The sequence below is a fragment of the Sparus aurata genome, chromosome 1 (genome assembly GCF_900880675.1).
Source record: "Sparus aurata chromosome 1, fSpaAur1.1, whole genome shotgun sequence".
NCBI lineage: Eukaryota > Metazoa > Chordata > Actinopteri > Spariformes > Sparidae > Sparus > Sparus aurata.
The window spans coordinates 12764332-12779369 of record NC_044187.1 but is presented as its reverse complement, the minus strand read 5'-3'; the positions used below and the strand labels follow the sequence as shown (position 1 = coordinate 12779369).

The window sequence follows — 15038 nt, the reverse complement described above, 5'->3', positions numbered from 1 at the left end:
TGAATTAATATTCATTATTTCTTAAAATTTCAGTTTTACCCCTTCACTTATTCATGCTGCGGTTTGGTGGATGGTGCTGACCTCTTGTCTGAAACTTGGTTGCAGTGGTGGGTTAAACCACTAGGGGGAGTGGACCAACATTAAACGAAACAAACACACATTACAATCAGTGAGCACAACTTCAAACTGAAGACTGAACCCTCCTGTCTTCACATCCTGTATACGCTCCTTGTGCTCCGGGTCAGAAATGACCCACTGCAGCTTCCATGGAAATGTGAAGAAAGGCAAGATTTCCCTTTTTCTAATCTTGGGGTCACTTTAGGAAAAGGTCAGTCAAAATTTCGAGTTGAAAAAACAACATTTAAGGAGTTTTCTCTGCCGTTAAACACCCGAAGACAAGAGGAGGGTTAAGTAGCATTCAGAGCACAGAGAAGACACAAAGAATTGAGATAAATTCAACTGTTTGTAATGAGATTTACTGTGATATCACAGTGAAAAGATGTTGTATATTTTAACAAATGTCCCCAAGAAGCTAAATGTGATCGACAACTAACATAAATATTAACATTATGCATTAACGATATGTTTGACCCCAGCAGATGTGTCAATTGTAGCACATAAGGAAGACAAGTGAATCACTGGCGGAGCTATCGGTAGATAACTAATAGATATCACAGCTTTACAAAAAAAATATTCTTCATGACAACAGAGTTTAAGTAATTTTCCTCCTGCAGGGAAATCAGCTGCAGCATGAAAACAAAGTACGTTTTTCACAGGCTTTAATTTGTAAGAAGCACATGTGCAGCTGAGGGACTGCTGACTGAACCGGAGCTGGAACTCTGACACAAAGCGGATCTTTAGACGAGAGCAGAGGGACAGAAATCTCCTCGGTGTAACTGCTGAGCGCTCATCAATCATGTCTGTCTATAAACCAATAGATATGACCTTATTGGTCAAACCCTGAACCTTTTTCGATGGTGTTAAGAAAATGAAATTAATCTATTCGGGGTAATCTGATTAGGAATGCTAATCGTGCTAATCTGCATTAAAGTCTGAGCGCTTTCGAATAAAGTTTTCTTTTCTTAAAGAAACAAAAAAACAAAGAGAGTATACACAGCAATCACACCTTGTCAGGAAAGTGAGGAAATGACCTGATTTTGAGTGAGCCTAAAAAAACAAACCAAAGAAAAACTCAAGATATATGTTGTTGTTGTTGTTGTTGTTACATAGTACTCAATTAATAAATTAACACCTGAAGCATTCGGTATTTCTTACTTGGGACAACTTGCAGCCGAAACCTGGCGACAGAACCAGGTAAGTTCAACTTTTCTGGATTTGTCCCGGGGAGGGTAGATTGGTTTTACAGCATCAAGTGCAACATAGAAAAAAAACTGCAAATTCATCAACTGAACTGTCACCAACAGCAATTAATCAGAATCAGTATGAACGTAAAACAGAACAAACAAGAACAAAGTATAACCGGCAGCTTTACAACCAACGTACATCAAGAAACGTTTCCAGCACCAACGACATAATAGCTATCAGCATCAATCATCCCACAGGTCGGCACAAATGCTTGTCATGGGGGAGGTAGCTCTTATTTTCCTGCACTGAGGAGGGTTGTGGCTTCACCGAGGGGGGAATCTGAGGCGGTTGTCAGAGGGAAGGGATAGAAACTTCTTGACGAGGTTGAGAGCAGTCGGATAAACCAAAGGTGTGATCTTTTCCTAATCCTAACCGTCAGCATGTCGATGTCACAGCATGGAAACACAAAGAGTTTCAACACATCTGTGGTTTGCAGAAACACGATCCGTTTGAGTGGATGCTCCATCTTCCCTTTGTTAAAGGGATAGTTCGGGTTTTTTGATATGAATCTGTATGGCATCCCCGTCAGCAGTGTCGTGCATCAACACTGACTTACCCCCGACAGTGTCCTGTGCGTCGAGTTCTTGCCCCGGTTTCGGTGCTGACGAAAGTAGTCCGGCAAGTTGTCTGGGGGTCATGAAAATAAAGCCTTTTTCTTCTCAAAACAAATGTGTTCAAAAGAGTGATACATTTGCATCACAAAACCGTTGTCCACGAAAAAGTCAGACCTCATAATCGCTTGGCGCTATTTTCTCTCGATTCGTATCACCGTGCGCTGCCGCCAGCTGACAGCCACGCACGAATCCAACACTTTTTTCAGTTGTTTGGCAGTGTTTTACGTGCTCGGACCAACGACCACAGCGACGCGATAGGGCTAACGTGAGAGCTAGCTAGCGATAAGTTTATAAGCTTATATAAGCTATATAAGAATATATATAAAAATGGTGAGGACTTGTGACTATCCAGGCTGTAACAACAAAAATCACAACCACTTCTCTGTCCCTCCTCTCTCTCTCTCTGCCTGTTCTAACTCCATCTGGCGAATTTCGGCATCAGTGTATTCGAGTTCATAAAGATTGTTAACTTTCTGAGCAGTAAACACAGTGAAACAGGCTGGCAGCAGCGCGCAGTGATCGAATCGAGAGAAAATAGCACCAAGCGATTATGAGGTCTGACTTTTTCGTGGACAACGGTTTTGTGATGCAAATGTATCATTCTTTTGAACACATTTGTTTTGAGAAGAAAAAGGCTTTATTTTCATGACCTCAGACAACTTGCCAGACTACTTTCGTCAGCACCAAAACCAGGCAAGAACTCGGCGCACAGGACACTGTCGGGGGTAAGTCAGTGTTGATGCACGACACTGCTGACGGGGATGCCATACAGATTCATATCAAAAAACCTGAACTATCCCTTTAATACTATAGCTTTAGCTACAGGTCTGGCTTAAATGATCGATGATTCGAAATCAGGAAAACAAAAATACTCAACCCAAATGTGTCCCACAATGCTGGGCTCGTGGTTGGGTTTAGGCACAAAAAACACTTGGTCAGCTTTAAGAAAAGATGTTTCGGCTTAAAATACCAGCTTTGGTTGCCACAGACTCAGATGGAGATGTTCCGACTTCTCATCAAAAAACACACACGACAAGTCATACTAAGGGATGTTGAAACACAGTCTCCAGCCGTGGTCACTGAAGACCCAGCCTCGTCACCTGTTACTCCACCAACCCCTTCGACCTCAAGGCATGAAAGTCAGGTCATAAACGTGCAATGTGAACATGATATGATGTGTTTTGTAGGAATGTCAGTAGCCTGCGACACATACAACCGTCAATGTGTTGTGCACAAACTTTAAGTGGCGGCATATTATTTCGTCCTGGCGACCGGGCGGAAAATTTACAATCAAGCATGATTCCAAAGACAGCACAGCAATCCAAGAACCAAGACTAGAGTATGATAGACTTCAGCTCAATCAACTCTTTTCTCAGTCACGTTTAGCCTCCCACAGCGGCCTGGTGTCATGCCGCTGTGCTCGTTTGAGTCACAGTTCAAGGAAACACACCTCCTCTCCTTTGACAGATGATGCTGGAGCCTGTTATTTTAATGAAGAAGCCCCCCTGGTTGAGTTTGTCTGCAGTGGTCCTGAAGGTGAAAAGGTCAGTGGGTGAATGGATCCGCCGCTTCAACTTTATAAATGTCTGTAGCTCTGCTGGGTGGATGTGAAGGGGAGCAGAGCACAGTGTTTAGTTATGTTTGTACTAACTGCATACTGGTCAAGGCCACTCCACACTGGTCTTATCACGCTAATATTTTGTATGCTGTGCAGATCATAATGGCGAGCCAGTGGATGTTCTTCAGGGCGCTTCGGACAAACACACACACACACCTCCAATTTTTTTTTTTTTTTATTACATCAAAACAAACATTGCAGATACATGGGACAAGTCATCTGTAGGCCCCATGTTGACATTAGATGATAAATCTAACGGTAAGTACCTCTGTGTGACCTGCTTTTATTATGTGGAAAAAAACAGGCCCAGGACGGATATAAAGCCTGGCTGACCTGAGAATGAACTGCCAGGCCGTGAAACCTAAACAGTGTTGAACTTTTCCTGAACCGGCCTCTTTCTGTCGAAACGCCAGATGGAAAGTGTCTCTTTCTTTTCTCTAAGTGCCATGAAGATGCGGTCACTCTCGCCGAGCAGCGCGTCACGGATCTTGAGATGTTGTTGTTGGATGCGATCAGACGCTGATGCTAGGCTGACATTTCTGATTGTACATTATCAGGATGCAGAGAAACAAAGAAAGAAAACAAGAAAGAAAACAACACAAAGCTTTTTGGTTTTCTTTACGGGGAGTCAGGTCCAAAATCCCCCCACGTTTACCCTGCGATTCAAGCCACGCTAATATGTTGCTGAATCAGTTGTTTTTCACAGGAAATACAGTATCTTGGTCGGTAATCAACTTAAGTTTGAAGGCTGGAAAACAAAGTCAGCATAGTCTCCAAGTGGCCTGAGCGGGAATTAAATTTAAAGAGCCTTGTTAGGGTCTCCCATTGGTCACAACTATAAGTCTGGGGTTGTTTGACCGTGGTGTAAATCTCCCCCCGACAGAGGGCAAAGGTTTGTTATAACGCCACCTCAGGGTTCAACCTGTGGTCACAGACGGTAAGTCGACTCAGCTGAACGTGGATCTGAGGCAAAGCATGTGGAGAAGATTGACACTCTGTTGTCCAAACCATAAATGAGTTCCAATTTAATCAGTAAATATGAAAGATCTTTAATATAATGCTGTGGTCTCAGGTTTTCAGTAATTGTGTTACTAAGCAACCGAGTTCACCCTCTAAATTTTAGCTCTGCCATATAAATTTATTGCACCCTGCCCGGCCTTAATGCTCAGCACACCCATACTGGAGTGGGTTTATTAGTTCCAGGTGTGCTATAGTAAAAGAAGTGGGACAAATCTTTCATGTCGACAGAATATTAAAGGATGAGTTCAACAAAAAATGTAAAATCAGTCATTATCTACTCACCCTGATGTTGGTGGAAAGTGGGGTTGAACTTGCTGGAGCTGCACAGTTTGTCCGGCATGATCCAAGGCCTAAAATTTGGAAAAAACTGTATTTACACCCCCGACGTGTGGTCGAGCTCGTGCACCCACTTAACACATGAATGCTTACACTGATAGCTATGCAGCTACAGAGAAGATTTCGGCGTTAATAGAGTGTAAATAACATATTTTCAAGTCAATTCTGGTACATCATACAGGTACAAATAGAGAGATTTTCTCCAACAAACTGTGTGGAGCCATTTTTTTTGGTGAATGTTTTAAAGTCCCCTCAGTTGCTCGGGAGAATACTGCTTACATATCAATACCAAAAATACAGGTATATTTCACAGGATGACTGGCATACTATGACAAGACATGTGGACTAGAGTAACTGTGACTCAAATTGACTTGAGTCACTGTTTTGATGACTTGCTGCTTGACCTGATGTAAAATAAATGACTTAAGTTGACTTGGACTTGGAAGTTAAAGATTAGCGACTTGACCCCGGGAAAAATGTACATTTTTAGACTATTATTTTATTTATTATTATTTGATTTATTATGTATTACTTATAGCTTCTCTATTGTAGTTATAAAGACTGAACACTTCATGATTAAGGAATCGACTTAACTTGCCCAAGAATGATGACTTGAGGTTTGCTTGAGACTTGAACTCCTTGAGTCACATCACTAAAACTTAAATACAGTATGCGCCTCTAAGTTTACTTTACTATAGTTCTTCCATCTTTTCATCTCTGACAGCCAGATAAATCCAGAGTTTTTGTAAATTATAAAAGTTTGTTGATAATAAATATACTTTTCTGGTCCAAAATATACAACATAAACTGCATTAGAAGTGTAAAAACTCAAGGAGAGTTAAAAAAGAATGTATTACTGAGTCATATGATATGAGAGTTTGTTTATTTTATTGGCTTATAATTTATAAATGTACATTTATCAACTGTAATATTTGCAGGTTAGAAGATCAGAGCTCTGCAGTGCTGTAAACTAATCAATCACACACACACTTCCTCTACAGTAGGGAACGTTCGCTTTGTGGGTCAGACAGTTTTTCTCAGAGTCTGATCAAGCAGCTGGCCTGAGTAAAATACCAGCCACCATTCAGGCTTGTTTGGCAGTATTTCACCGTATCTAGGTCAGCAAATGTCCCGAAACAAATGACTCAAAGACAGATCAAAAAGGCTAAATGCTTCTCAAGGTATCTCCTGGGTCTAAAACATGAGCGTGTAATTGAAGCCTACAGGATTATGATAATCTGGTCGAAGGAATGTTTTATCTCATCATATGGTTTCTCTGAGAAGGTGCAGACCATCCAGCACACACCGCTTTTTTCCCCCCAACACTGATCCTGGATTGACGAAGGCACAGAACAGATTAGCCAAGTCAACAAAGTCCGCTGTCTACCAGCGTCTCTGCAGCTCATTGTGTGGAGGGTAGTCAGCTTAATGGGCTGATTAAAAATGTGTTCTGTATCACCAAACAACACTGAAACAACAACAGTCAGTTCAGCAAAGTACAAATGAAAGTATTGTTATTTATTATCCTTATTTATTTATTTGAAGGACTTATGAACCTTTCAGTTTGTTATGAACCTCAATAAACCAAACTTTTAAAAAGATCAGCTGTGGAAACTCAATTAAACCAAGTGCTTTTATTTTTTGAGTACAATTCTGAGGTATTTGTACCTGTACGATGTACCAGGTATGTGGAGAGATACTGTACTGAGGGGGACCATTCTATATTATGAATGCTTTTGATACTTTATGCATGTTATGTTGTTATTACTTTAAAACTTGTTAATAAAGTAATATATTGAATGCTAGACTTACTTGTGATGAGGTATTTTATAGCACAACTCACTTAAAGCACCAAAAATAATTTTTTTTTTTTCACATCTGGCGCCCCCTGTGGACAAAAGCTGTATGAGCACCACCGTCTCCTGTTGTTTTGTTGTGATTACAAATTTTCTTTTATGAATGCAGCTGTTTACAGGATGCATATCAATGCCGTATTGTATCCTCATGTGGCTATGAAAGATTAATAACAAAATAAAGTGTTGAGAGATAGTTCATAGTCCTACAACAACCTCCGCTACAAACCTTTGAAGGGTGGTGGTTGGAGGCTAAATGCTAGTCGCTAACTGTGTCCATCTGCAGTTTGGTGTTGGCCGGGTACAGCGGGTGAAAGTAAACCAAAACAGTAAAGTTTCAACACAATGAACTTAAGAAGATGCTGAAATGGGGGAAGTGAAGAGTTTGGTAATCATTTTCTGTGGGTCATCATTATCAATTATACCTTACAAGTTACAAGAATCAATGTTTAGGTATTGATTTACATTTCTGTTTCAGGGCTGAAACTGATGATGAGAAAATCAACGAGACTGTATTTGAAATGATATTTGGAACTCATTCATTTGCAGTAAAAATGCAACAAGGGATTAAATAAATCAATACATTTTATTCAAGTGCTGCTCTTAAGTACAATTTTGAGGTACTTCACTTGAGTATTTCCATTTTCGACTGCTTTGTACTTCCTCTCCACTACATTTATTTTGATAATTATGGTTAGTATTTACCAATCAGTTGCTATTGCAGGTGGGACATCGTGTGAGAGGGCGTTGCATCAGAACTAAAGTAGCACATTTTTAGAAACTACTTTATTTTATCTTCAATCTGACAGAAAAATCACTGAAGCCGACAATCAGCAAATGCTGAATATCGGCCATGATTATAGGTCTGCCCCCCATCAGTATCTCTATATTAGTGATGAATAAGTGCAACAAGTAGACTGACAATGATCGTGTTGCTGGGTTTTGTAAAGCGATGCCTCTTCATGTGACAGTGTTTGTCTTTTTCCTAGTATCAAATCACAGTAACACGTCTCAGCACATTACTTGTTAAATCTTTTCACGTTCCTCTGAATGCTGCTGCAGTGATAAATCCCACACAGTAACACAGTATTAACACTGCTGCACACAGCTGGAACTTTTGTAAATTTGCTCATTTTACTCACTTTAACATCTGGGCCATTATTGATGATTGTTGCGCTAAACCAGTTTGTCCCACTTTGTAATATTCTGTTTTCAGTGAAACGTTTAAATGTAATCTTTATGTGTTGAATTTCATTATGTATCTGTTTTCAAACTTTATCATCAATTACAGATGGAAAAAATGAACTGTTTTAAGTTCACAGAGTGTTTTATTCGTGTCTTTTAAAATACATGTGCTGCTCTCTCTTTCTTCATTGTTGTACTTTGTATGAAGAAGGTTTAGTGCAGAGCTGTATACGTCACACCAGAGGAAAATCAACAAGATGCTGAGGATCTGGATGAAGGAGAATGCGCACGTGCGCACGGTCCCTCGTGCCCAATCCTGTCCTGGAGATGTCGTCAGAGCTCCCTCTCCTCCTCGTGCCAGTGGAGGATAAAAAGGCTCACTGGACTCAGTCACGTTCGGGTGTTTGTCCTGGAAACTCTCACGATGCTGCAGCTGCTGACCTTCCTGGTGGAGAAGCTCTCCCTTCTCTCCAAGTTCAAACTTTTTGAGTCCAGCTGGTCGGACCGTGATCTTGACCAGAGCTGGGAGCGCCCCGTGCAGCGCGGTCCTCCGCCTCCCCTCCGCAGGGGAGACCTGCTGGAGGTCCCCAGGACCTTGTTCACCCACTACGGCATTTATTTAGGTGAACACAAAGTCGCACACCTGATCCCGGACATCCTGCCCGTGTTCAGCAACGACCAGAAGCTCATCGGCTCCGTCATCACCAACAAGAGGCTCATCCTCGGCTGCGTGTACAAGTGCGCCACGGTGCGCGTGGACACCTTAGAGGACTTTGCGTACGGCTCCAACATCCAAGTGAACCGTTTGGACCAGGTGATGAAGGGTGACGCGCTGCCTAATGAAGATGTGGCGAAGAGAGCCGAGAAACTGATCGGAGCGATCCCCTACAGTCTGCTGTGGAATAACTGTGAACACTTTGCGACTTACTGCAGATATGGATCTGCAGCCAGCAGGCAGACAGAGCAGGTAGAGAGACAACACTTCCCTTTAAATGGAGCCTGTGTCCTCTGGTTGTTGATTGTGTTAACTGCATTATTATTGTTTGATTGTTAAAAGATGCGTTCAGTGTCGTGGCCACTCGCTACACAAAAAGATGCTACGTTCAAGTCCTCACTCACTCTGTACAGTTTGTTTGTAGAGTCAGCCAGGAGGTGTGTTGTCCTCAGATTGACCCTCTTGGTACTGTGTATGCACCCTAATCCCCCCTCCCTCTCCCCCAAGTCACCATTAGATTTATCATCTCACTCATACCGCAGATGTTTTGTGTGCAGATTAGTTTGAAGCGTAACTTATTTAGGAATATGCTGCCTGTATCTAGAAAAATAAGAACATGAAAGCTTATTTTGATAAAAGACCTCTCATAAGGGTTTCCTGCAGGAAAGGAGTTAGCCAAAGTGGATCCTTACACATTCAGTTTACATGATTAAATATAGACCACCAGTGAAGTGAAAAGTACTTGAGTGAAAGTCTTTAAAGGTGCACCTCTCAAATTCATGCTCCAAACAAACAAGGGGGCGATTTATCACCAGAGTAACCGCCAACTGCTACCAACTGTGCTTAAGTAGCTCAGTTAGCCGTGCAGCTAGCGGGTCGGATTGGGTTCGCGGGACCAGGGAAGTGTCAGTGTCTACACCGTGAGCACAGGAGTTTTAGACGGGGTTGGGTTGGGGCTCGCTAGTTAGCATGCTAACTTTAGTAGATATCCCTGCAGCAAACCCAATAATCATCATAATGTTGAAACTTGTTTATTGACTATTTTTGATCATTTTAGATGATTTTTTAAATTGTTTAACTTAGATTCTGACATATTTCCCCTTTAAAATATCTGATATTTTATGTACTTAAATATCAAAAGTACAAGTAATGTAAATTATATACATATTTACATGTGTGTATAAAATGTGGGAGTCCACCAATGATGAGCACATAAAGTAATTAATTGAACAGTTACCTACTTCGACTCTGATGCTGCAAACAAACAGAAGAAACTAGTAATGACAGTTAGCAAATTAATGTAGTGGAGTAAAAAGTAGAATATGTACCTCCAAAATGTAGTGGAGTAGAAATATAAAGCAGTAGAAAATGGGACTACCAAGTAAAGTACAAGTAATTTGTAACTGTAAATACAGTACAGAGTAAATGTACTTAGTTACATTCCATCACTGGATCATCTGCTGTGTGAATCAGTGCCAGTGCTTAAAACAATGCACAATAGGTGAAACTCACTGAAGCTGTGAAATAAACTCTGATAAAGCAGGGCAAAACTTTCATATTGCACTTCCAGAGGTGAACACAATCTGCAAATAAGATTAGTGATACTGAAACCGAACAACAGGGGACCTGGTTTTTAGGGCCACTAGGAGTTCGGAGGCCGAGGGGTGAGCCTGCTGCTCGGGTTGTAATCCAGCTTTGGGTTCAACACAGGGCCGGAGCTGTAAAACCATCACAGGCTTCCTCCAACTGTTCATAGAGACTGTTTTTATGAGAGGAAAGATGTGATTTTCTCAGCAGGTGACAGTGGATCAGAACTGTTCTGTAGCCGTGGTATAAAGTAATGTGAATCTGCAGAATGTGTAAAATAATAACTGTTTTTCTTTCCTTTTTGTTTTTTTTTTATAGTTCTGTGGGTTCTTGAAATCAATCATCAGAGACCAGCGCAGCGTGATTATCACAGTCCTTCTTGGAATTGTCTCAATCGTCTGTTTCGGCATGGCGCCCTCAACTACATTACCCACAGTCCTCATTCCCTTCACTCTGTGGATGGCTGGTTAGAGGGAGCTCAGCACAACGAACCTGCAAACAAACTGAACTGAACTTTTACAGTACTGTATAACGTGATGCCTTATGAGTCTGCTTTACAGCCATACTTTGATTTGTATTGTGCAGATGATGTTTAATGTTAATACATTAGTTAATTCGTGAAATTATGGGGGACAACTATTAAATCTTTGACATAAGAATACCGTTAGCGACTCATTTGAGTCACTAAAAATGTAAATATACAGTCCACAACAATGCCTTACTGTGTTTGTATATATATTATTTTATAGTAGTGCACTTAATATAATGTTGTAAATATGAAAAATGTGTAATAAACAATTTATTTTTACGTGTGTGCCTCATTTGCGTGCAACTCTCCGACATCTCCAACCTCATGCTGGTTCACCACAACCACAAATAAACCTGAATATGTGATATCTCAGAATATATTTTCTCATCAAGTGCAGATATACTGATTAGAATGTAAATGCTGAGTAATAATAGCAACATTTCAAGCATGTCTAAGCAGTGTGATCAACCTGCAGGGTCTCATCATTCTGGCTGTAACTCTGCACATAGGGCCTTTAATTTTCCTATATATTATAATGGATATACATTACATTTCACATTCACATCATTACATTTCTATACCTATACTTTTATGACTTGCATACATTTTGATTAATATCCGATAAAGTGCTGAATAACGATGACACAAATTTCAGGCGTTGCAGCCCAAATAAAAGCCTTTTATTTGGGAGCGATGGCTCAATATCGGTGACCTTTTAAAGGATTGTACTTATTGCCAAGTCAGCCTTCTTAATGAGGACCCTTGACCTTAATACACCACAAACGAGGCCCGAGTTTCAACATCCAACCACAGTGCAAAGTAATTAGAGAAAGCGCCTTAATTTTTGTCAAAATCACACCCAAAGGTTGACCAATATCTAATCCTGCTCACCGCTCTGGCCCCGCCCATTTCTCAACATAGATATAAAAAAGGCTGTCGAACACGCTGCTGCACACTGCCATCATGTTTCTTTACCAGCTGCTCAACTTTTTCTTTGCTGCTTCCAATAAGGAGGAGAAGGAGGACTCTAAATATGACCTGTCTCTTTACAAGCGTGGTGACCTGTTAGAAGTCCCCAGGACATTGTTCACACATTTCGGCATCTACCTGGGGAACAACCGCGTGGCTCACCTCATTCCGGACATCCTGCCTGTGATTTCCAAGAATAAATCCGCAATCGCCAAGATGGTGACAAATAACCGCCTGCTGCTGGGGGTCATCACTAAGGTCGCCAGCGTTAGGGTGGACAACTTGGCAGATTTTGCATATGGGTCAGAGATTCTGGTCAACCACATGGACAAGGTGTGCAGCCAGCCGGCCCTGGACGGGGACGAGGTGGCCAGGAGGGCGGAGAAGCTCCTCGGCTCCGTCACCTACAGCTTACTGTGGTACAACTGTGAACACTACGTCATGTACTGCAGATACGGGATGGCCATCAGCTACCAGACGTACCAGGTACAGTCCTGCTCTCAGTAGAGAGACTGAAGGATCTGTTGACAGGTTTTCAAGATTAACCAAAGATAACATGACGCTTTAACAGTCTGTGTTAGTCAGAGTTAGTTTTTTTTCCTGCAAACTTTCCTATTTTTGTCCCCTAACAAACATGTCTGGTCGACCTACATGATAGTAAAAGGGGAATATTGTCACGATACGCCGATATTGAAAATAACCGCGATATTTATATCGATATGTACCTGGTTGCAGATAAAACAGCAGAATTCATGAAGTGTAATTGTTCTTTCTGCCCAGTTATGGTTACAGACTCTCTCTCCACCTCCCTACACCATTATTGTACTATTTTGAGTGTAATTAATTTGCAGAAACAGAAAAAAACCACACAATAAACAAAGTTAAAGATAAATCTGACTGATAGAATTAATGTTTTCTCTAAATCTTCCATAGATATTGAGATTCTATCATTATTTTGAATTCTTAAGGCAACCATAATCAGGTGGTTCAAATCTGATATTGTGACAGCCCCGCACTCAAAGTACATTACATCTGGAAAACATTTTTATTAGGCTATGTCAGACTGATGAAGCCTCATATTAGCTTCAGCTAAAGATTGAAATACACTTTTTCAAGGAGCAAACTGTACATTTTGTCCTCCAGGAATCTTTTCACAGTCGGTAGGGACAGGAGAAAATATCTCAGAGACCAATAACTCTTTCAATAAATGGAAAATTGACGTGGGAGTAATGTTTTTGTCTAGACTTGCCCTTCAATACAAGATTAAAGCCTTCCATTCAGTGCGACTGAATTAGACTATGAAGTCTGCCTAATGCTAAATACTTCAGAAAAGTAAACTCCTTTTTTATAACATCGTGTCTCAAAACAACCAATTTGCACAATTTATTTTTCATGCAATGATTTAGAGACTGGAACTGATATTTCCCCTCAGTCATCTTTAATTCTTCGTCCTTTGCGTCCTGCAGACTAATGCATGACAGGAAGGGCACATGCAAAAGCCGAAAGGTTTAAGGTTCTCGTGCAGCATTTACAATTCCGCCGGTTATTAGCCTGGACTTCGTGGAAAACAGATTATTACACAAATTTGCGTGCGGCGCTCGGTGTGAGGCAGTGTTACAGCAAATGTGCTTAAACGTCCTGACATTTGGTCACATGAGGATTATTCCCACAGCAGAGAGCTGTTTGCTTCAGTCCGCTGGAGTGGAAATGAACTTATTCATGAGGCGAGCAGCTCCATCTAGTGTTAGTTTATCCCCAGATTACTGCCATTCAGGAGCTAATGAAGACCTCCCTCTTGATAATAGACCTCCACTGCTGCTGCTGCTTAGCCTCAAACCACGGCTAATTCTCATTGTCCTTTCTCGCAGTTCTGCACAACAGTACGGAAGATCGTTTGCAGCCGGATGAGCTCCTATCTGACGGCTCTGTGTGGTGTGGGCATCCTGCTGTATCTGGGCTGTGTGACGCCGCTGACGGTTTTACCCACTCTGCTCATCTCATTCACCATCTGGATGGCAGCCTGACGGCCTCTGGAGGGACGCATCATGAGAAAAAAAAGACTCATTTAACACACTAGTGGAAGCTGAAACGAGGTCCCGTGGTTCAGCCGCGAGACTGAAGGCATTGGGAAACAAAATGTGTTAAGAAATGTCAATAAGTTTTACTTTTCTTGACCTGTTTTTATACATTAACTGTGGTTTTTATCTTTCTTTGCCTCTGTGATTATCGTTTCCACACTTCTTCTCTGTTAGATGTCTAATTTTTGCAAGTTATTCATCATTAATGTTCGCCCGGCTCTGATATTCAACATTAATCTCTTTAACAGTAGCAGCTCATAGATTATAAATGACTCAGAACAGAGGCTGAGATAAAGCTTAAGAGATATCTGGAAAGAAGAGACTGACCTATGAAAACATGATGGATGTTGCAGGAAAATTGTACTTCATGTATTTTTTTTCCTTCAGATTGTTAATTACATACTCACATCATGCTTCGGTTAAAAAGCTGGCTTGGACAAAGTGCAATAAGTTTCTCCTTTATCTGAGCTCGTCTGCCCATTAAACATGTATTTCTACCTGCTTCTTGTCGTGTTTCTTGTATGAAACATCCAAACCCTTTTACCTCCTCTGCTGTTATAAAACTTCCCTGGATTCCCCGGATCGCGCACAATAACTAAAGCATATACCTTTGTTGGTTTACAAATGAGGAAGAACTCCACAGGGGGAGTACCAGGCAGACACACATTCTGCAAGTCTGCAACAACGATGTCGAGCTATGCACAGCAAACAGCCCGGCAGTCTCGAGAGAGACGGCCCTTGAGAAATAGACTCGAATTCACCAGGCTCTGATATTCAACAGTAATCTGATTTAACAGTTACAGCTCATAGATTATAAATGGACTCTGACTCAGCACAGAGGCAAACTCCAGGAGGGTGCAGATAAAGCTCAGAGATATTTGGAAAGAAGAGACTGACCATCCATGTTCGCCGTACGGTGTCACGGCTTGTGTGATCTCATCTCAAGACGGTCTCCAGTTTAGTTTGTCATCGGTGTGATGCAATATGGAGCCGTAGGAGTGGCATAAAAAAGAATAGCACGGAAAAAGTTTCAAGGTTATGTTGTGAGTTCTCAGCTGAGGACCCACAAGCAGACATGAAAAAGACAGGGAGGTATAATGAACAAAAGTAAACTTAAATAAAATTAATTTGCAGTGGTAGCAGAAGCTGGAAGTCCATGAAGTCACTAA

At 41.3% G+C, this 15038-nt stretch overlaps 2 protein-coding genes across 2 annotated transcripts; both read left to right on the top strand.

Moving 5' to 3' along the window:
- The first annotated feature begins 8331 nt into the window (after positions 1 to 8331).
- Positions 8332 to 10797, top strand: lrata (lecithin retinol acyltransferase a). The gene is made up of 2 exons (XM_030429237.1): positions 8332 to 8958; positions 10612 to 10797. Exons 1-2 carry the CDS (start codon positions 8416 to 8418, stop codon positions 10762 to 10764), a joined length of 696 nt encoding a protein of 231 aa, XP_030285097.1. The 5' UTR covers positions 8332 to 8415; the 3' UTR covers positions 10765 to 10797.
- A 988-nt stretch (positions 10798 to 11785) lies between these two features.
- On the top strand, positions 11786 to 14370 carry LOC115579650 (lecithin retinol acyltransferase-like). Its single transcript, XM_030413232.1, has 2 exons — positions 11786 to 12277; positions 13660 to 14370. The coding sequence occupies exons 1-2, from the start codon at positions 11786 to 11788 to the stop codon at positions 13813 to 13815; spliced, it is 648 nt and encodes a 215-aa protein (XP_030269092.1). The 3' UTR covers positions 13816 to 14370.
- Positions 14371 to 15038: the final 668 nt, after the last annotated feature.